The following is a 23,703-nucleotide window of genomic DNA, read 5'->3' on the forward strand; positions in this document are numbered from 1 at the left end:
GTAAAATACTGACCAAATACTGAACGTGTGAATGTGGTCTTAACAACAAAAAAGTTAAATTGAAAGTGACAACCAATTTGGCTTCACTTCCCATTGTTACTTGCTAAAGATGACTTTTCCTACTGATTGAAAAAAAATGCCGATATTTTTGTAAATTAAACAGATAACAAGTGAGGTTTAAAGCAAAAAAAAAATCAATTTTATTGAACACAATAAAAAAAGGCTACAAAGCCATAATGTGGCAACAGTTCATTGGTAGCAGTGCTAGCACCTGTAATGCTGTGAAGTAAGAACAATGGGCACCTTACTTAAAAAATGCCATTAATAATTCAATTATTGATTTCATCAGTAATATATAAACCAACCCCATATATACACAACAAGAATAGTCTTACAAACAATAAGGTGCGCTATGCAAGGTGACCATGAAGCATATACCCTGACGCGCGTTTCACTTATTCCCTCTTGCTTCCTCAGGGATTAATCAATGAATTATTTAGAGTTGCTAATGGTAATTTTTATGAGAATCAGAGAGGCTTCATTACCTTGTTGCATGTGTGCCTAGCTCTTATCGCTATACGTGTACTGTACCTAATGGATTTGATATTTAAAATATTTCTGTTTGTAAAAAAAAAGTCATAATTAGCAAAGTTTGACACTAACTCATAGAATCATAGAATCGTAGAGTTGGAAGGGACCTCCTGGGCCATCTGGTCCAACCCCCTGCTCAAAGCAGGATTCGCTAAATCATCCCAGTCAGATGTCTGTCCAGCCTCTGTTTGAAGACTTCCATTGAAGGAGAACTCACCACTTCTCGTGGCAGCCTGTTCCACTCATTGATCACTCTAACTGTCAAAAAGTTTTTTCTAATATCTAATCTGTGTCTCTTCCCATTCAGTTTCATCCCATTGCTTCTAGTCTTTCCTTGTGCAAATGAGAATAAAGTTGATCCTTCTACAATGTGACAGCCCTTTAGATATTTGTAGACAGCTATTAAGTCTCCTCTCAGTCTTCTCTTTTGCAAACTAAACATTCCCAAATCCTGCAACCTTTCCTCATAAGACAGGGTTTGCAGACCGGTCACCATTCTGGTCGCTCTTTTCTGAACTTGCTCCAGTTTGTTGATGTCTTTTTTAAAATGTGGTGCCCAAAACTGGACACAATATTCCAGATGAGGTCTGACCAAAGAGGAGTAGAGGGAAATAATAGACATTTCAGCCTTTTTTTCATTATTTTTGCAAATCAATTTTTAATATAGTTTTATATAAATAAGGAAGAAAGTGTTACGATGAAATATGCCAGGCAACTTTTTATTTCCAAATCCATGTTTATTTCTATGATACTACTTTGAAGTTGTATTACTTTTTAAGGGGGAAGAATAAAAAACAGCAATGCTGCCATCACTTCTTTATGCTATGTATTGTTGCACTGTGTGCTTTTCTGGAGAAATTTGTTTTTACTGAAAAAGTCTGGAAATGGAATAAATGCTCTGGATCAGAGATTCAGAAATGCCTTTGATGGTACTGGGATACTGAACAGGGTTACGTTCACCCTGAATTTGGGTGACCATGCTCGGTGTATGTGCCAGGAAAGTGCCCAGTGCATAAGCTGAATATAGCCATAGGACCCTTTCACCCATTGTAAGCCAAAAGTGTCCTTTTGACCACTAACAGGATGGCACATGCTGGTATATTTTTACTGTATGCGGAAGACATTTTTCATCTTTTCTATACTTACCTGAATTGAGTCAGTTAACTTGATCCACAGTAGTAATCCATAAAATAGGTGCAATGGCCAAGAATATGAGTGAACCGCTCTCCACATCTTTTATTGTTGATCTTTTTGTGCATTTGGACGAGTTATCAGTAACATTACTTGGGAACCACTAATTCCAACTATGTTTTCTTCACACTTGAAAATTGTCTTAAAACACAGGGGTATTTCACACAGAAATATTTTTCACATATCCACTGAATAGGGGGTAGAAGCTAGAAGCAGGTCTGAAAATCTGGGGACAGCCACCTATCGCCAGAGCAGGGGATGCTAGTCTATCAGCCCCAAGACCAGGGCTAGGAGAAATGTGAAAGGACCCTGATGCTCTAGTCAAAGTTTATGGCGCTTACTAAAACAGCTGAGAACACTGGTATACGGTGATTTTGGTGCGAAACATGTCTGAGCAGTGTTATATTAATTTTACGGTGCTGATTAGGACTATGACTTTGGTTCTGCCAGACTGTCTCTAGTTTCTGAAATATTTAAGTCAATTAATTACATTAGATTTTTACCTTCAAGAAGTTGTTTTTATAGCATTGTAGGCCTAGAAATTGAAATGCAAAATAATTATATGGGATATTCATTACTTATGACACTGTTAAAGAGTCAAAAGGCAGACGAAAAGCTATTGCATTTGTTATTCCACACAAGTCACTGTGGGGAATAAATTATTTTCATGAATGAATTATCTAAAAAAATAAAACCAATCCTGCAAAAGTGATGGGATTTTTTAATTCAGCGCCCTCAAAATCCACTCAAAAAGCCTTGGCAACGGAAACAATTTTTTTTGAAGACCTGCATAATGATTCTGGCTATAATACTCATTTAAATTCCAATCTTAATATGTAATAGGTGTAATGATAATAATATTAGCAAATACCTCCAATTAAAAATGTAGTATAGTTCTTCTAATTCGCTTTGTTGTTTGCCCCATGTTCAGGGCATTGCTGTAGCTTAGGTTTCCAATTAGTGTGTTAAGGGCCTGTCACACTAAGCGATATCGCTAGCAATATCGCTATAACTTGTGACGTTATAGCGATATTGCTAGCGATATCGCTGTGTCTGATACTTACCTCCGACCCCCGCTCCCCAGCTGGTTATCGCTGATCGCGCAAGAACGTCCTGGGCTGTTTCTCGTCGTCAGCTTCCTGCGGCGCTTCCTGTGGAGAGATGAGCGACGAGCATGGAGCCGGGCGGGAGGACGCAGGATCGCCTAGTGTGACAGGTAAGTAGCGACCCCCTGCCCAGCGATGTCGCTGGTGAGATCTGCCTGTGTGGCAGCTCACTAGCGACCACTTAGCGATGTACCAGCGATCCTGACCGCGTCATATCGCTGGTCAGGATCGCTGGTACATCGCTCAGTGTGACAGTACCTTTAGCTGTTAGTGGCTGAATATCTAAGCTACTGATATGCCCTGCACATGGGGTAAGCAACTTAGTAAATCAGAAGAACTGTACTGCATTTCTAATTGGAAATGTTTGCCAATATTATTATTATTACATCTATTGCATTTTGGGATAGGATCTTGGAAAAGGGAATTTTTCTTTAAGTCTGCTGTAAATTGTACTAAGTTGGACTGTAAGCTCCCCTTGATGTTGCCAATATTTTTCTGGCTTATTCATATGCCTTTATCTCCTTTTTTATGTAAAGCATTTTATAGTATCTAGGGAAAAACATAAATCCAGAATTTATAATCTGAACTGTTTTCTGTGGTTTTTAGTGTATAAAAAAGCATTGTACTAGCAAGTCATCTAATCTTGCCTGCTCAGAATGTATCTAGGTCATCATTTGATTCTTTTCTGGCTAAATTTTAGATTGAATAGTTTTTCTAGCCAAAATATGTATTAGCTACTGTGCACACCTGCGTTCTCCCAGTAGGATGCTTGATGCTTGCTGAAAGAGAATTTGGGCGATGGAGCTTTATAATCTAGAATGCTGTGCACATTCTCATCCTGGATAATTGCATTTGAGTCAAGTTTAATTTTTGATATCCCTTAAATATTTTTGGAGGAAAGTTGCTATTTATTTGAGTGCATGTGCAAGCTAAAGTCACTTTATTGTGTTAGCGACTAATATTTTCTTCTATTCTTACACATTTTCACTCCATAAAACCATCTGAACTGATCAATTCCATAGTTCAGTGAAATGACAAATGGACAATTGTGACATTCCCTTGGATGGCCGAATAAAACATGATACTTGATCAAACACATATCAGCAGGCTCGAGTACAGCCTGTTTCTGTGGATGGAAAGTTATTGCATACATTTTGCAATAGAATCTAGCCCATATTTCACTTACTGCCCAGTAATGGTTTTTCTTGTAGTTTCTCTCTTACCTACTCTTTGAGCAGAGTGGACATATGATACAAAGTATCGCTCTCACTCTGAAGGGCAGAGGAAGAGAATCTATAAGGCCACATGCTCACAGAGGGTTTGGTGAGTTTTTACATCAGTATTTGGTTAGTATTTTACTTCAGTATTTGTAAGTCATAATCAGGAGTGGAACAATCAGAGGAAAAGTATAATAGAAACACGTCCCCACTTCTGTATCTATCACCTACTCCTGGTTTTGGCTTACAAATGCTGATGTAAAATATTGATCAAATACTAAATGTGTGAACGTGGGCTTAATTAGTTTTTAATGTACAGCAAGTTTTTGTTTGTTAGTTTTTTTTATTTACTGAAACATGTAGTAGAATATTATTAACCATGACCATTATCCCCCTATCATTTGTAGAAAGTGAGCAGGAAAGTGGAAAGACCTGAGCAATGTTCCTTTTCAGCAGGATGATCTCAAACGCATCAGATAAATACTGCTTAAAAGATTTCAGCCATTAAAAGGCCAGATACACAGAACCACACATTGTCCTGGTGAATCCATTTTAAAACAAGGAACTGCAATAAAAAATCAAATAACTAAACTACGCCACTAATCTGTGTAATGGGGTATTTGGAAGACCTTCAAATAATTGAACTTTGTAAAGTAGCAATAGCACGTATGCTGTAATTCGAAAGTAAACTAATATCACAACATTGGTTGGATACTGTCACGCTCACGCCTTGGCTGAATGGCGCGAGCCGGGGGGTTGTGGCCCCACTGTGCCACAAACCAGACTACCCTGGAAGTGGCGTAACTACAGCAGCTACCTTGGTCTTCACTGGAGCCTCTGATGGTGAGGTCAGGCTTGTGCAGCAGGTAGCTGCCGGGTGCCACTCCAGGGTGGTGTCTGGCTGTGGCTGCTGATCCCACTCGGGAACAGGACACCTGGACAGGTGCGAGTGACAAGCAGGCTAGACAGGCAGACAGGTAGACACGACAGGCACGGCTGAGACACAGGACAGGCGGGCACGGCTTGGAGACACAGGACAGGCGGGCACGGCTTGGAGACACAGGACAGGCGGGCACGGCTTGGAGACACAGGACAGGCGGGCACGGCTTGGAGACACAGGACAGGCGGGCACGGCTTGGAGACACAGGACAGGCGGGCACGGCTTGGAGACACAGGACAGGTGGGCACGGCTTGGAGACACAGGACAGGCGGGCACCTGTTCACACAGCAGGTGTAGGCAGGAGGGAGTGGTGTATGCGGGAACAGGATCTGGACCTGTTCACACAGGAGGTGCAGGTATGGATATAGGCAGGAAGGAGTGGAATATGAAGGAACAGGTTTGGACCTGTTCACACAGGAGGTGCAGATAGGCAGAGCCGCAGGAGTGCGGAGCAGGCAGAGCGGCTAGGGAGCCGTGCAGACAGAGCGGCTAGAGTGCAGATGCACAGATAAAGCTGCGAGGGTGCAGATGCACAGATAAAGCTGCGAGGGTGCAGATGCACAGATAAAGCTGCGAGGACACAAGGAAAGACACGGCAGAGAAGGAACCACAAACAAGGAGACTGACAGACAGACAGAGGTAAGACTGAGTTCAGACAGAGACACAGGGACAAAGACACAAGGACCATGATATTCTGCCTCCTGGCAGGCGGACAAGGTACAAAGCGAGACAAAGAGTATTCCTACAGAGAAGGAGATACACAGAACAGGGCCTGGCTTCCTCAGCAGCAAGATACTAACTGAGTATAGACATTGCACAGGCAAAGGTCAGTGGGTGTGGCGAAACTAAATAGTCAAGGGCTCTAGGTGATTGGTAAGGGACAGATTACACAGGTGCACCCTGACTGCATAAGAACCAGAGAGTTCAGGCGCCGCCCCCCTATACACACAGTCTGGAAACATGGAGAGCAGAGGCACAGAGCTGGCAACAGACAGAATTCACAGCATGGCTTGAAGCAGAAAGTAAGTTGGTGTGCGGGGGATGGGAGGCCATGCAGTGATGCCAGCAGGGTTGTTACAGATACTAAGAGCTCAACAAAAAATGAAGATAACACAATAAACAGTTTTTTTATTACGGAAAAGGGGGTATACAAGAAAAGAGAGACTATCAATACATTTGAACAAATTTGGGCTCCGTGGATTTGATGAGTCAGGGCTAGTGTCTAGGGAACTGGTGAGATATAGATTGGGATTGATTTAATATGAAGGATTCTTAGGTATCGGTACTATGCATATTTAAGATGTTATAAGTTTGTATATATTGCAATAACACCCAAACAAAGATATTTCTTTGTTCAGCTTTATCAGTACGGTGATGATTGTTTGTGTTTTTCTTTATCCATTTTTTCTTTCCCTTTTTGCCCTTTCCCCTCTCTTTCCTTCCATCCCTTTGCCCTCCTTTAACATTTTTTATTATTCTGTACAGTTTTAATAATGCATTATTTTTGTTTAAAAACTGTGTTTAAAAATTGCAATTAAAAAAAATTCTTAAAAAAAAATCAAGAAACTGGGGAAAAATAAAAATAAACCAATAAATCATTTCAGGTACACTGTACCCCAAATTGTCCTGATCAATAAGTTTTCAAACAGTTGCTTAAAAAGCAAAAGTGATAAACGTGATTAATTTCAGATTTTAATAACTTATATGCAAGCAAATATCTAAAAGAGCACATTTTACAGGACTGGTACCCTAATATAGAAGACCACCAACACAGCATACAATTCAGTACCAAGACATATTATCTCCCTTATCACCTAAAAATTAGGTAAATGCATAGGATGTGGTTACCTTTACCATGTAATCAGTAACTCCTCTGCCCATTACAGGGGTTGTTCAATATCAGGACAACCCCTTCTTGATCTAAATGTTTGGCCCCCATAAAATAATAAAGCGTATATTCCCCTCCCGTGCAGGCATTGTTCACGCTGTGTCGAGTTGCTCTCTCCGGGGCTCTCTTGTGGTGGTGTGACACATTATGCAAGCGCCCAATAAGCGCTTGTGTCACTGTCCCCGCCTTCAGACAAATCGATCATGAAGAGGAAGTCCTGGCTGCAGCTGATCTCGGACTTCCTCTTCATGTTCAATTCGCCCGAAGGTGGGGACAATGACACCAGCGCTGATTGACACGTGTCACAACACCGCACAAGAGCCCTGGGGAGAGCGACTTGCCTACACTGCGGGAACAGCACCGGAACAGGAAGTGTGTATAAGTTTTATTATTTTATCGGGGCCAAGCAAGGAGTATGACAAGAAGTTGTCTAAGTAGTGGACAACTTCTTTAAGCGCTCTGCACAACCATGCAGAACAGATGAGATGGCAAATGGTCTCTCTCCTGCTCCAGTTCCATAGGCAGCACATAGCTGCTCTTCTAAGGACAGTGATCCTGTCACAAGTTGGCTACTCAGCAAATATAAGCAGTGTTAGATTATGGTAGACAAATGGGGCATTGTGGCTGAGCTGTCAGTGTGCTGCTTACCACTGACAGTGGTGTGAGAGCATGTTTTTACTGTGGGAAGACTGGTCATTTAATCGGTGTCTGCCCAGCTCGCACCAAAATACCAGTACCAGCTAAGAAGCTGTGTCCCCCTGGTCATGTGGAAGGAGGTGACCAGGGAGTGTATATTTCCTCCATTTTTTCCCCTCAGTGTACATTGTCTGCTGAAGTGGTGATTGGCGGGGTAGCTGAGGGTATACCGGTGCTTGTGGAGAGTGGAGCAGGTGTCAATCTGGTGGATGCTCACTTTGTCCAGACCCATGGCCTGAAGTGTAGGTCGCTAGCAAAACCTCTTAAGCGTCCAGGCCATTGACTCTGTCCCACTCAGCCGGGGGAGGGTGACCCAAGTCGTAGATGTTATACACCTGCATATAGGGATATATCATGAAGAGTCCCTGTCGTGCAATGTCTTGGGGGATTGCCAACACCCATCGTTTTAGGCCTCCCTTGGTTGAAAAACACAACCCAGTCATAGATTGGCGGTCCAGAGAAGTAGTCAGCTGGGTTCAGTCATGTGAGGGCTGCAGTCCGGAGGCTGCTGTCTCTGCTGTCTTTCTACAATTGTCCGCCTTCTTCTCCAGTGGAAGCAACAGAGGTGCTGCCAGGGAGCAGGGGCAAGTCTCAACCCTCACCACAAGCTAACCCTGAGTGTCGGAGTCCTCTTAGGAGTAGGGGTCAGGGGAGGGTGGTGGTTCTTTCTGAGCATTGTGGGGGTGTGAGTGTGATGACACAGGGGTACGCCTCTGTTGTTGGTTCTGTAAAGAGTTCACCTTCTTGTGGCAAATGTTTGCATGGCAATAAACATTCAGGTCCAGACCTGTGTGTGAATGAATACGTATGGGTGTCCACCCAAAACACCCGGCGGAAGTATGTCACTGGGGCCTGGAGTTCTAGGTTAATCGGGCTATATCGGGTGTTGGCCATTCTCAGTCCGGGGACTTACCAGCTGAAGTTACCCCCAGTATTGCCCATACACAGCTCTTTCCACAGGTCGGCGCTCTGGAGATTTGTGGTGCCTCCAGAGCATACATTGTGGTCACTTTCATCAGTCCACATTTGCCATAAACCTGAGGGTCAGGTGACTGCTGAGCTGAACCCTGGTGGATCGAGGTAGTTTTCTGGTGAGGTCCAGGGTTGAGGGTCCAGAGGCCCCTCATTGAAATGAGGGTACCGTACTATCACGATCCGCTATTGGTTCTGTGGCAAATTAAAATTTTTATTTCTTTCAGGCCATCAGGGGTTAATGTCAGTTTTTTCCCCCGCTGGCCTGCTGGTGTAATTGCATTGCTGCTGGGTTTGCTGATGTGGATGGTGACCACTCCCACTATCCTTTAAAAGGTCACCTGATGCATCAGCTGACTGTCGATGTTAGTTCATTCTACTGCGACCAAGCTGCAGGAAGGTGTTCTCTGGGTGCTGGTGTGCTTTGCTGAGTTTGCTTGTCTGGTGCCTTACTCAGCTTTTCTCTGCTGCAAAGCATCACACAGCAAAGTTGTATTTTTGTTACCTTGTCCCTTTGGTGTCTGTCACGTCCCCCCTGTGTGTGTTATCTTCAGAGGTGAGGCTGGTGCGCCTTGCCAGCCAGGGCCGATCTAGGTGCCAATTAGGGGCGAGGTATCCTGATGTCGGCAGGGGGAAGGACCTACATAGGGTGTTAAGTCAGAACAGGGAGAGGTTCAGGTTGGAGCTCAGGAGGTGACCATCCCTGATTCCCTATTGTCAGGGCCTCCCTCTCCCCTTTTCCATCGGCGTCGTGTTGTTGACCTGTTTGGTGACTGACCAATCGTGGGGTCGTGTCACACCGCTTCGGTCACATCGTGACATTAGCCTTCTTTCCTTTCCTTTGCCTCCTGAACTCAGTGGGGGGATTTTCTGAAGAAAAAAAAAAAAAGCAAAAAACTAACTGCCAGCAAAATGATGTATCCTATGTATGTTTATAGAGTGAGGCTAAGGAAGGAGGATTTTCAGGAAGAGACAAATATAGAGGTGTTGCTGCTTTCTTTGGTACACGTTCGGTCGCCCTGTAGAGGCATACGTCTGAACACCCCTGCAAAACAGGATTCAGATCTATGCACCGACTGGGCCATAGACTACTATGTCTCAGTGTCCTCCTCCAGTAGGCTTACATGTTCGAAAATGATGCATGGCTAAGCGCACATTCTCTCTGTTGAAACCATTATAGTCTATGGCCCTGTTGGCGCACATGTCTGAATCACGTTTTGCTAGGTGGTTCGGACATATCTCCCTTGAGGGCCACCGAGTGTGTACTAAATGCAATGTGGAAACACCCTAATACTGCAGTTGGTGATATATAAAAGAAATATATATATATATATATATATATATTATTTTATTTATAGTAATGCACTTGCTTTTCTACGTATTTATTTTCATTAGGGTATATGCACACATTATTTTATTTTTTGGTTTTGCGAGTTGGGGATATATTCAGAATCTGGTGCAGACATTTGTGCAAACCAATATGCCTGATAAAACGATGTGAGGAACCTAGGGGTCACAGGAGCACCACACACCCTTTATTGGGACTCCGCCCAAAATCAAACGTTGATGGTCTATTTTTAAAATGAAAGTCACGAAAAACCACTTTTAATATATAGAGTAGTATAACATTTTGTGTGTTTTATGTATTGAACTTAACGGGAACCTGACATCAGAAAATTGCCTATTAAGCTAATCCCAGGCTCCTTCAGTCAATAACATAGTAACATAGTAACATAGTTATTAAGGTTGAAGGGAGACTTTAAGTCCATCTAGTTCAACCCATATCCTATCCTAACTTGCCCTAACATGTTGATCCAGAGGAAGGCAAAAAAAACCCATGTGGCAACAAGTAAGCTTCACATTGGGGAAAAAAATTCCTTCCCGACTCCACATACGGCAATCAGACTTGCTCCCTGGATCAACGCAATATTAAGGAAACAAGTGTATATACCCTGTAATATTATACTTTTCAAGAAAGGCATCCAGTCCATTCTTAAATTTTAGTAGGGAATCACTCATTACAACATCATATGGCAGAGAGTTCCATAGTCTCACTGCTCTTACAGTAAAGAATCCGCGTCTGTGAGTATGCTTAAGCCTTCTTTCCTCCAGACGTAGAGGATGCCCCCTTGTCCCCGTCACAGGTCTAAGAGTAAAAAGATCATTAGAAAGCTCTTGGTATTGTCCCCGCATATATTTATACATTGTAATAAGATCACCCCTAAGCCTTCGATTCTCCAAACTAAATAACCCCAAATGTAATAACCTGTCTTGGTATTGCAGACCCCCTAGTTCCCTAATAACCTTGGTCGCTCTTCTCTGCACCCGCTCCAGTTCAGCTATGTCTTTCTTATACACCGGAGACCAGAACTGTACACAGTATTCTAAGTGTGGTCGCACTAGTGACTTATATAGAGGTAAAATTATGTTCTCCTCATGAGCATCTATGCCTCTTTTAATGCATCCCATTATTTTATTTGCCTTTGCAGCAGCTGCCTGACACTGGCCGCTAAATGTGAGTTTGTCGTCCACCCATACATCCAGGTCTTTTTCAGTGACTGTTTTGCCCAGTGTTTTACAATTAAGCACATAATTATACATCTTGTTCGTTCTACCCAAGTGCATGACTTTACATTTATCCCTATTAAAGCTCATTTGCCATTTATCAGCCCAAGCTTCTAGTTTACATAAATCCTCCTGTAATATAAAATTGTCCTCCTCTGTATTGATTACCCTGCAGAGTTTAGTGTCATCTGCAAATATTGAAATTCTACTCTCTATGCCCCCTACAAGGTCATTAATAAATATGTTAAAAAGAAGCGGGCCCAAAACTGACCCCTGTGGTACCCCACTGCTAACCGTTACCCAGTCTGAGTGTGCTCCATTAATAACCACCCTTTGTTTCCTATCCCTGAGCCAGCTCTTAACCCACCTACACATATTTTCCCCTATCCCCATTGTTCTCATTTTATGTATCAACCTTTTGTGTGGCACCGTATCAAAAGCTTTTGAAAAGTCCATGTACACCACATCCACTGCATTCCCTTGGTCCAGTCCGGAACTTACCTCTTCATAAAAGCTTATCAGATTAGTCTGACAGGAACGGTCCCTTGTAAACCCATGTTGATATTGGGTCATGAGGTTATTCTTCTCCAGATACTCCAGTATAGTATCTTTTAGAAAACCCTCCAGGATTTTACCCACAGTTGAGGTTAAACTTACTGGCCTATAATTTCCAAGTTCAGTTTTTGTCCCCTTTTTGAATATTGGCACCACATTTGCTATACGCCAGTCCTGTGGTACAGACCCTGTTATTATGGAATCTTTAAAGATTAAAAATAATGGTCTATCTATGACTGTGCTTAATTCCTGCAGTACTCGGGGGTGTATCCCATCCGGGCCTGGGGATTTGTCAATTTTAGTGATTTTTAGACGCCGCCGTACTTCCTGCTAGGTTAAGCAGGTGACATTTAACAGAATTTTTTATCCCTGATCATGTTATCCGTCATGGGATTTTCTTGTGTAAACACTGTTGAAAAAAAGTCATTTAGCATATTGGCTTTTTCCTCATCCTCATCCACCATTTCACCCAGACTATTTTTAAGGGGGCCAACACTATCATTTTTTAGTTTCTTACTATTTATGTAGTTAAAGAATATTTTGGGATTATTTTTACTTTCTCTGGCAATGAGTCTCTCTGTCTCAATCTTTGCTGTCTTGATTTGCTTTTTACAGAATTTATTTAATCTTCTGTATTTAGTTAATGCCTCATCACTACCTATTTGCTTTAATTCGCTAAATGCTTTATTTTTGTCCCTTATTGCGCCCCTTACAGCTCTATTTAGCCATAGTGGTTTCCTCCTATTTCTCGCATGTTTATTCCCATGCGGTATATATTGTGCACAGGTCCTATTCAGGATGCTAATAAACGTCTCCCATTTTCTTTGTGTATTTTTATGTCTCAGGATATCGTCCCAGTTAATTCCACCAAGATCATCTCTCATCCGTTGGAAATTTGCTTTCCTGAAGTTTAGTGTCCTTGTAACCCCTCTACTACACTTCTTATTAAAGGATACATGAAAACTTATTAATTTGTGATCACTGTTACCCAAGTGACCCCCAACCCTTACATTTGATATGCGGTCTGGCCTGTTGGTTAATATTAGGTCTAGCAGTGCCCCCCCTCTTGTTGGGTCCTGAACCAGTTGTGAAAGGTAATTGTCTCTCATAGTAGTCAAAAACCTATTACCTTTGCTGGAACTGCAGGTTTCTGTTCCCCAATGTATTTCAGGGTAGTTGAAGTCCCCCATAATAATGACTTCTCCTTGAGTCGCAGCTTCATCTATTTGCTTTATGAGGATATTCTCTGTTGCTTCCATTATTTTTGGAGACTTATAACAAACCCCTATCAGTAATTTATTATTTTTCCCCCCTCCCACATGATAATTAAACTAATATTTTTAGCTATACTATATGTGGTTTTGCTATAATTATCAAGTAAACACTGACCCTCAAGAATAGAAAACCTCTATCTTGAGTCATTGGGGTGGTAATAATAATAATAATCTTTATTTATATAGCGCCAACATATTCTGCAGCGCTTTACAGTTTAACAGCTTTAAACACCACAGTCATAAGTAACAACGTTAACAATGCAATAATTAAAGCAAAATAAGACGACCTTGCTCATGAGAGCTATCTACAATGAGGTGGGGGAGATACAAAGTACAGGTGTGTATTTACAATGATGGTCCAGCCATCTTGAGGGAGTGAGGGATAGATATAGTGAATGGGCTATACACACACACTTACACATAGAATGACTTTGATTAGGGAATGTTATAGGCCGCTCTGAACAAATGTGTTTTGAGGGAGCGCCTAAAATTGTGCAAGTTGTGGATGGTCCTAATTTCTTGGTGTAGAGCATTCCAGAGGATTGGCGCAGTGCGGGAGAAGTCTATGAGTCGGGAATGGGAGGTACGGAATAGTGCAGAGGTTAGTCGAAAGTCTTTTGCAGAGCGCAGCGATCGGCTAGGCCAATAGACAGAAATGAGGGAGGAGATGTAAGGGGATACCGCACTGTGGAGAGCTTTGTGGGTGAGAATGAGTGCTTTGAATTGGATCCTGTAGTGAATGGGCAGCCAGTGTAACGACTGGCGAAGAGCAGACATGTCTGAGTACCGATTAGCCAGATAGATGACCCTGGCTGCTGCATTAAGGATGGACTGGAGAAGGGAAAGTCAAGTGAGGGGAGGCCAATTAATATAGCATTACAGTAGTCCAGGCGGGAGTGGATCAAGGCGACAGTGAGGGTTTTCGTTGTTTCCATGGTGAGAATAGGGTGGATTCTAGAGATGTTCTTTAGGTGTAAGCAGCAAGAGCAAGCAAGAGATTATATATGCGAGTTGAAGGAGAGATTGGTGTCAAACACAGCACCCAGACAGCGCGCCTGCTGCCAGAGTGTTATTATGGTGCCAGGTAAATGAAAGATTTGGGGAGGTTAGTAGATGGCAGGAGCAGAAGAAGTTCAGTTTTGGAGAGGTTGATTTTCAGAGAGAGCAGACATGATGTTGGAGACTGCAGACAGAGTCATTGGCATTCTGTAGTACATCAGGGGTTATGTCAGGGGATTACGTGCATAGTTGTGTGTCATCAGCATAAAGATGGTACTGAAAACCAAATCTGCTGATAGTCTGTCCAATTGGGGCCGTGTAGAGAGAGAAGAGAAGGGGGCCAAGGACTGAGCCCTGAGGTACCCCAACAGTGCGAGGAAGAGGAGATGAAGTGGAGCCAGCAAACAAAACACTGAAGGAGCGGTCAGAAAGATAGGAAGAGAACAAGGAGAGTGCAATGTCCTTAATGCCTAGTGACTGGAGCCTAAAGATTAGGAGACTGTGGTCAACAGTGTCGAAAGCTTCAGAAAGGTCAAGAAGAATGAGCAGAGAGTGGTCACCATTACATTTTGCAGTCAGAAGGTCATTAGTCACTTTTAGTGCAGTTTCTGTCGAATGTAGAGGGCGGAACCCAGACTGTGAAGGGTCATTAGAATATATTGCAGCAGGTGAGGCAGCAAGCAGAAATGTGGAGTTGTACCACAACTTTAATTTTTAGGCTATGTGTGCACTTTGCAGATTTGCTTGTAGAAATTTCTGCGCGGTTCCTCTCTCTCTTGGCAGAAAACACAGTTAATTCCGTGCGAATTTGTAAGCTTGCAGGCTGCTGGGCTGGCTGCGCTCTTACTAATATCTCTGGTATACCTTTCAAAATACCATCAAAGCTACTGTCATTCATAATATCTCTGATCTGCGGGGCAATAAAAATACCTTCTTTAATCTTTGCATCACTTATTCTTGGAAATTTCTGTCGCAAGTAAAAAAAGGCTTTCAATTCTTTGTTCATTGCTTTGACAAAATTCTTCATAAGCCCAAGTTTAATATGCAAAGGAGGGAGAAATATCTTTGCTGGATCAACGAGAGGATTATGTTTAACATTCTTCTGTCCAGCAACCAGGTTTTCGCGGAGTGGCCAGTCCTTTCTGAAATAGTGCATTTCTCGTGCACGACTGTCCCACTCACAAATAAAACAACAATACTTGGTATGTCCAAGCTGCAGTCCAAGAAGAAGTGCAACAACTTATAAATCACCACATATGTTCCAGTTATAATTTCTATAATTAATGTGGGTCAACAGTAACTTCATATTCTCATATGTTTCTTTCATGTGTACAGCATGTCCAATTGGTATAGAAGGATAGAAATTTCCGTTGTGTAGTAAAACAGCCTTCAGATTTAAAACTGAAGAGTCAATGAAAAGTCACCATTCCTTCAGGTCATGTGCACATCCAACAGCACCAAACAACCCCAAGACGTCGTTGCAAAAGGTTAAACTGTCGACATGGTTGAAAAATTGATTAAGGTCTTATTGACGACTGCGAAAAACCGAAACTCTTGTTCCTGATAATAAGAGATTCTGTTTTTGTAGCCTTGATCCCAATAATTCTGCCTGCCTCTTTGACAATTTCAAATCTCTGACCAAGTCACTCAGATCAGCTTGACTGAACAGATGTGGAGAAGGCTCAAAGTCTGGGTCTGCAGCAGTTTCATTTTCATTTTCCACTGACATTGTTAGTTCATCTTCGTCGTCCTCCATTGTCCATACTTTGAGCAGCTTTGGAACACGAAGACTTTCATTGTGTGGCACTGGTCTTATGGATGAAGGAAGATTAGGATATTCTATTGATTTCTTCTTCTTTGCTGAATATCCTCTTACAGGTGTAAAGCAGAAGTAGCAACCTGTTACATGAGCTCCCTGCTCTCTCCATATCATTAGGACAGCGAATGGCATTGAATGTCGTGATCCATTCAGCCATGCTTTAAGTATGTCAGTATTGTCTTTTGATTCCTCCCCTGCCCAGGAGATGTGGTATGCTCTGTACACGGTCAGCCAAATGATTCACTGCGCCTGCGTGAAATTCACATAATATGTGCTTGCGAATTCATAGTTATGTTTTTTCAGTGGAAAATTCAGAATATACTGTTTCAGAAAAAGTTCATATGAGATTTTTAGAATTATAACAGAATATTATAATGTTTCAAATCATTTCTCTTACGTGATAGAAAAAATCTGAAGGCATTTCTGAAATCAGCATGAAAAAATCTATTAGGAACACTCAAAATTGTCAGAGGGACAAAACCTTGGTGACACAGTGTAATTATAACAAAACCACTACACATAAAGTTTTAGCTAGAGATGGGTGAACCCGAATAGTAAAGTTCGGCGTCCGTACCAAGCACTTACCGTTCGGCATTGACACCGAACACGGACTTCGCTCAGGAAGTCCGTGTTAATGTTTGGGTTCGGCTGCCTGAACACCGCGTGTTTGTCACGCTGTCATGTGCATGAGAGTGCGGCAAACACCCCTTCTGATCGGCGGTGAAATCATCCCGACGGTCAGACAGCCTGCACTTTAAATAAATACTGCGCTTTAAATAAATAATAATAATTTAAAAAATGGCGTGGGTTCCCTTGTATTTTTGATAACCAGGCAGGCAAAACTCACAGCTGGGGCTGCAACCCTCAGGTGTCAGCAAGGATGGTTATTAAAAATACAGGGGTCTCCACGTCGAATTTTTTAATTATTCAAATAAATAATTTTAAAAAACTATGTGGTCCTCCCATTTTTGACAACCACCATTGCTAAAGCAGACAGCTGGGGGCTGGTATTCTGAGGTTGGTAAGGGGCCATGGATATTGGACCCCCAGCTTCCCAAAAAAGGCACATCTATTAGATGCACCAGTTCTGGCTCTTTGCCCGGCTCTTCCCAATTGCCCTGTAGTGATGGTAAGTGGGCTTCATATTTGTGAGGATGATGTCATCTTTTTATTGTCCAGTGACATCAAGCCCACGGATTACTAATGGAGAGGCTTCTATAAGAAACCTATCCATTACTAATCTTCTAGTTATATAGTAAATAAAGACACAGCAAGTATAAAGTTCTTTTGAAATAAAGTTTTTCTCACACTGCTAGCGGAGATCTCACTGAGGTCATCGCAGTTCAGCCCGGCTGGGATTGCAGCCTCAGTGACCGGAGGTAACCTCGATGATGTCACCGACGGTCACTGAGGCTGCGCTCGCAGCAGTTCAGTCACCAGTGGTTCTCAGCATGGAGAGTCGCATCTTGGCAATAAACAGGTTGAAAACTGTTTATCCCCCAGACATGGATAACGGTGTGGGACAGAACGATGGATAGGTGATGGATATTGTTTTTTTGTTTCTTTTATTTTTTTTATTTTCACTTTATTGCAGGAGATGAGGGATTCAGTGTAATTAGGTGTTAGGTGAGTATAACTGTGTTTGTGATTTTTAAATAAACAAGTAAAAGTGTGTTTTATTTCAAATAAAATACTTTATTCTGGCTGTGTGTTTATTTACCATACAACTATGGAATTAGTAATGGAGAGGTGGCTTATAGACACCTCTCCATTACTAATCTGTGGGCGTGATGTCACTGGACAATACAAATGTGACATCAACCCCACAAATATTAACCCAACTTGCCACCGCTTCAGGGCAAATGGGAAGAGCCGGGCAAAGTGCCAGAATTGGCATATCTAAAAGATGTGCCTTTTCTGAGTGGCTGTGGGCTGCTATTTTTAGACTGGGGCGTGACCAATATCCATGGCCCCTTACCAGCCTGAGAGTACCAGCCCCAGCTGTCTGATTTAGCAAGGCTGATTGTCAAAAATGGGGGGACCCCATGCCGTTTTTTAAAATTATTTATTTAAAAAAATGGCATGGCTTCCCCTGTTTTTGGATAGCCAGGCAAAACTCACAGCTGGGGGCTGCAACCCTCAGGTGTCAGCAAGGATAGTTATCAAAACGGTTTTAAGTTGCCCTCTCCTCAGTTTGAAATATAATTGAGAAATGGCAGTTAACACGAACAGTGGAGGTCAAGATAAGGTCTGGAAGACCATGCAAAATTTCAGTGAGAGCTGCTCATAGGATTGCTAGGCAGGCAAATCATTACCCCTGCACGACTGCAAAAGACTTGCAGAAAGATTTAGCAGACTCTGGAGTTGTGGTACATTGTTTTACTGTTCAGAGACACTTTCACAAATATGGCCTTCATGGAAGAGTCATCAGAATAAAACCTCTCCTGCATCATCATCATAAAATTCAGTGTCAGGAATATGCAAAATAACATCTAAACAAGCCTGATGCATTTTGAAAACAAGTCCTGTGGACCAATGAGGTTAAAGTGGAACTGTTTGGCCACAATGATCAAAAGTATGTGTGAAGGAAAAAAGGGCACAGAATTTTGGGAAAAGAACATCTCACCAACCATGGGTGGATCAATCATGCTTTGGGTTTGTGTTGCAGCCAATAGCACGGGAAACATTTCACAAGTAGAGGGAAGATTGGATTAAATAAAATTTCAACAAATTCTTGATGTAAACATAACACCATCTGTAAAAAAGCTGAAGTTGGATGACTTCTAGAAATCCACAATAGACTACCTCAAAAGGCACAAGCTGAAGGCTTTACAATGGCCCTCACAGTCCTCTGATCTGAACATCATTGAAAATTTGTAGCTAGACCTGAAAATATCAGTGCATGTAAGACGACCCAGGAATCTCACAGAATTGGAAGAATTTTACAAGGAAGAAATGATGAAAATCCCTGAAACAAGAATTGATAGACTCTTCACTTGCTACAAAAAGCGTTTACAAGCGGTGATACTTTCAAAAGGGGGTGCTACTAGGTACTAACCATGCAGGGTGCCCAAACTTTTCATCAGTCCATTTTCCTTTTTGTAATTTTTAAAATGCCTAAAATACAAAGGAAATGTGTCATCTTTAACTTTAGGCCCCTTAGAGATCATTTGATCTTCAACTTGCCTAACTGTTCAAAATAAGTCATTTTGACCAGGGGTGCCCAAACTTTTCCACTGTAGTGATTTATGTATGAAAGTCATTACTAGTATTAAATTCCAACATGTAAAAGACCTTTTGGTCTTTAAGGGTATGTGCACATGATGCCTTTTTCAGACAGATTCCTTATAAATGTAAAAAATAGCTATGAACAGCAATGTGAAAATGACTTGCTGTTCATATGTTGTCATTTTCAACTAATTTTAACCACTTCAGGCTTCGAAAGAGGTTAAATTCAGTGACCTGAGCACTCTTCAGACAAGTTCTGCTTGTAAGCCACCATTATTTTGTATGTAAACATTTTTTAAAGAGTGCAGCTAAAAAAGAATACAAAACTGAAGCTTCGGGAAAAACACTGAGTGTTTTCCTGAAGCATTTTCAAAAATATGTAAGTCTAGAAGACACTGTGTAATTATAACCTTAAAGGGAACATGTTGGGTCCGATAAAACTATGAACCTCTAGATATGGGTTTAATCTGCAGGTTAATAGCGGTATGAAGAATCCCAAACTAGCCACAAATTAACTTTATCTCTCCTGGAAGCTCCCGGCTTTCTGTCACAGAGGCATGTCCGGGGCAGTTACAGTTTCTGTTCACAGCACTGAGAGTGACGTCTGGAACCACGTCCTGGCACTGTTGTACTGTAGAGCGAGCTGTCAGTCAATGCCTCGGCGTTGCTACATCTACAGCTCTCAGTTCTGTGAGCAGTGACTCTAATTGCTTCAGTCACGCCTGCATGACGGTAAGACAACAGCTACTGAGAGAAATTAAGTTTATTTTCTCCAAGGTGCCACACTTTCACTACTGCAGCCAGGCTCATTGCATAGCGCTATTGACTTGCAGATCAACTCTATATCTCAGATTAATAGTGTTATCAAACTTGACCGGTTCCCTTTTGGCTGTGCTGCCCATGAGGATTTTTTGTTGAGTACTTGATGCGGCATATTTTCACTGTGCAAAAAACGCAACATCTTACAATTTCAGCAAAGTGGATGAGATTTCTAGAACCCTTATGTCTGCTGTGCTTTTTTTACCCAGTGTAAACTAGAAGTTTTCAGTTAATGATATGCCAGTGCTCCGGGGCGGGACTGGTGAGTCTTATCTCTCTGCTCTAGACCAGAGAAACCAAGGAAAGACCTACCCACGGGCCGCCCCAAACACAAATATGTTCCTCATCATAGAGACCGAGAGACAGACTGTTTGTGCTTCGGGGCGGTCTGTGGGCAGGTCTTTCCTTGGTTTCTCTGGTCTAGAACACCAAGATAAGACTCTGCCTACAGTCCCGCCCAGGAGCACTGTCATATCATTAGCTGAAAACTTCTAACACTAATTACACAAGAACCACAAAATGGATTTCTTCACTCCAGGTATCATTTTAATCACTGTAACAGCAGCAACCTGACATGCCTGTGGTTTACTTGGCAAAATCCTGCAAACATGTTCACTTTAAGTGGATCAAAATTTCTGAGACTTTTACAATCTTCTGTTGCGGTTTTTCCTACAGTTAATTTGCTAGGATAAACTCTCAAATCCTGTAAATTGCATGATATGTATTTCTAAAGACCCTATCTGTAAGATATCACAATGTGAATGTGTTGATTTCTTTCTCCGATATTGATCCCCCCCGTTGTAAAGGTGAATGTATATATTATGCGTTTTTGGTTTCTGCTTACAATTGTCCTGCCTCTGGCAGTGAAGATGTTAATATCTTCAGGATGATTTTTGTTTCTCACTTTTCATACATTCAGTTTAGTGACAGCTATGGACTTCTGCCAGCTCAGATTTCGTGATTAGCTCGAATTTCGTGATTGTCCTTGACCACTAGTTGCTGAATGTCAATTTTTTCTTCTTTCTGTAGCGTAATCCCAATCTGCAAATTGATAACGGCGTCTTACTCATAAAAGTTATTGAACTATTGTAGACGGCATGACCTCAGATTGTTTTTTACATAAACCCCAGCTGATGCCAATTGCTTTCAGATATACAGTATGTAGTTAAGGGGCACTTTGAAAATTAATAAGACTTTCCTTTCATTGTATTAAGGGTGTAGGGTGTGCACTCTACAATAAAGAGAGATTGGAGAATATGTTAAGCCTGTTCACAAACTGGCTTTATGTACTAGCGAGAAAAAAAAAGTTCTGACAGATCAAAGCCGGTTATCACAAGAAAACATATGCTCCCCTGCAACTTCATCCCAAAACCTGGTTACTGGGCTGAACTAAAGCCGGTTATAGGCAACATCCAGGGAATGAATATTCTTTGCCTGTGAATAAGTCGGACAAATTCATAGGGTGATTAGGAAGAATATTGCTGGCAATATGCAACTAAATTGGCCAGTGCCTGCTGTATGCCTGAAGTAATAAGTGCAAATATTTCTGCAAACCAAGCATGTGGTGTATACAACTGTAGAGGGGAAATGGGATTGACACAATCCCACTAAAACAGGAAAATGTACTGTAGCGACTCTGGTGTGTAAAAGGGAACCTGACATCTGATACACCCTGCCCGATCCACCGGCAGCATGTTTCAGGCTCTGACTGTTTGACTTCATCCTGGTATGTTTGACACTGAAATACTGAAGCATTTCAGAAAAAAAGCCCCCGGGGACCGAAACCACGCTGTAGACTAGTTGGACAGTCGGGTCCTCAGCAGCTTCTCCCCACCCCCTGACCTGGAGTGTTGGGTCTCTGCCTACATAAGCATGGATTGGGCAGCATGTATTAGCTCTTAGGGTCACTTCACAGAAATGTCTTCAGTAGTGTTCCAACTACTGGAAACCTCATTAAACCTGAAAATAAGGACAGCTATGTGGCATATCAAATCGAAGTGCCTGCCTTCTTCATCTGTAGAACTTTTGTTTGTATGTACTGTAAATATATTTATCTGTAAAAAATAGAATGGAAGTAGCTACCAGCACTCCAATCGAAATAATGGAGAAAACCTGAAATGTCGCCTGTATGCGTGTGAATTATGTTCACCTTTTCACTTATTTCCATTGGAGTGTTACTTCCAATCTATTTTTTCTATGCTTGGAGGCTTTTTGGCTATTTCCTTGCAGAAGTATGGTACCAACAACATTAGGACTGTGCTGCTATTCTTCCATTGTTTTATATATGTTTTTCTGAATTTATTTGGTGGGAATACTATGAATTTGTCTTTTTTTCCAGTGTGATTTATAATCTAATACAATTTTTGTCATAAATTCTTACATTGCTAATCTAATATCTAAACAAAGAAACAACATTGAAATATGTGAGCAGATTGTTATTTTTTTCATAAAGGTAATGGTACCAGATAGGGGCATAACTGTCGTGGTTGCAGGGGTTGCCGTTGCACCCAGGACCTGGAGCCAAGGAAAGGCCCAAAAGTTCCTTTTGACCCATTTGAAAAGACCAATACTAGAGTATATCCTAAGAGTTGGGGGTCCTGCTGGAGATTTTGTATTGGGGCCCTTAAACTTCAAGTTACGGCACTGGTACCAGATGAAAGCTTTCTATATGTGTAGCTATCTATGGCTCGCTAATATGTCACTGGGAGGGTGTTCTGGGACTGGTTGTAACACAATGGCTCAACTCCCTAATATTAGAAGACATGTCTTCTGCTGACCTGTAACACTGTATTACTGCCCTATCTTCCATGTACCTGATGTTACGTGTTTGTAGAGGTAGCTGGATGTGTTGATCACCTGAAGGCTGCTGTTGTTGTCTACAGAAAGAGACATATTAAGTACTGATTTGTGGTCTTTTTCCTTTGATGTGTTGCAGGGGGCATTTACTTTCCATGGGAGTATGATAGACATGCCCTTGCTTAAGCAGGCACAGAACATCGTTACGCTTGCCACAGCCATCAAGAACGAATCATCTGTTAAATGAAGCTCGCGCCGGGAGTCCACTCCATACAGCGCTTGTCTTTGAAGACGGAGGGAGACTTGAGAAATGTTCTGAGGAACAGTGGAAGCCATTGATACTAGAATGATCATGATGCTTTTTTTTTGTACATGTATGTCATTAATTACAATAAAAGTCAACTCCAGGATCTCTCAGTCCTGACTTTCTTCTGGGCACCACCATTTATCCTGCTTTCCTACTATAAACATGTAAGAGAGGATGACAAGGGCTGAACTGCCATAAACTTGTGCAGGATGGCCCTGTGCAGCCACATTTACATGACACTGGAGATGCCACCACAGGTCATATGCTGTGTCTTGTTAACTGGCTTAGCCAAGCTGTTTTGGAGAGGTTAACCCAGCTTGTAGTGAGGGTAAATAAACATAACAAGCGGCCATTGTCCCCTATTCAGTGTGTACTCTTATATTCAGGGGTATTGAAGCTGCATAGGATCAGCTTGTGGTGCCAGAGGCCTCGAAAGAAGCTTCAAACAGCAACAATCAGACATTTTGTTTCTGCTCCTCATTAAATCATGAGGCTTTGTGGCCCCGGCACCCAGGACTGTTCTTAAAGAAAGGAGCAGAATAGAAAGTTCTACGCCACGCACCAACCTCTCTATGAGCTGCCCTTACACACTCGCCCCAGGATGGCCGCTCTGTTTATTTAAATGAGTAAATAGAAAACACCATTCATCTTCCCACTAGATGGGTGCCAACCCACTGTGCCCACTAAGGGTTCTGCAGGGTCCACGGGGCGGGCAGGGAAGGGGCAGCGTCTTCTTGCTA

At 42.1% G+C, this 23,703-nt stretch overlaps 1 protein-coding gene across 1 annotated transcript in view; it reads left to right on the plus strand.

Moving 5' to 3' along the window:
• The window catches only part of CLYBL (citramalyl-CoA lyase), a 475,215-nt gene extending 452,149 nt beyond the window's left edge, over positions 1–23,066 (plus strand). Inside the window, 2 exon segments of the mRNA XM_073569499.1 lie at positions 22,796–22,885; positions 22,887–23,066. Coding sequence (XP_073425600.1) covers positions 22,796–22,885; positions 22,887–23,006 — 210 coding nt within the window. The 3' untranslated portion in view covers positions 23,007–23,066.
• Positions 23,067–23,703: the final 637 nt, after the last annotated feature.

Source organism: Dendrobates tinctorius, unplaced genomic scaffold, assembly GCF_039654945.1.
Source record: "Dendrobates tinctorius isolate UK_male_01 unplaced genomic scaffold, ASM3965494v1 ptg000026l, whole genome shotgun sequence".
In the NCBI taxonomy this organism is placed as follows: domain Eukaryota; kingdom Metazoa; phylum Chordata; class Amphibia; order Anura; family Dendrobatidae; genus Dendrobates; species Dendrobates tinctorius.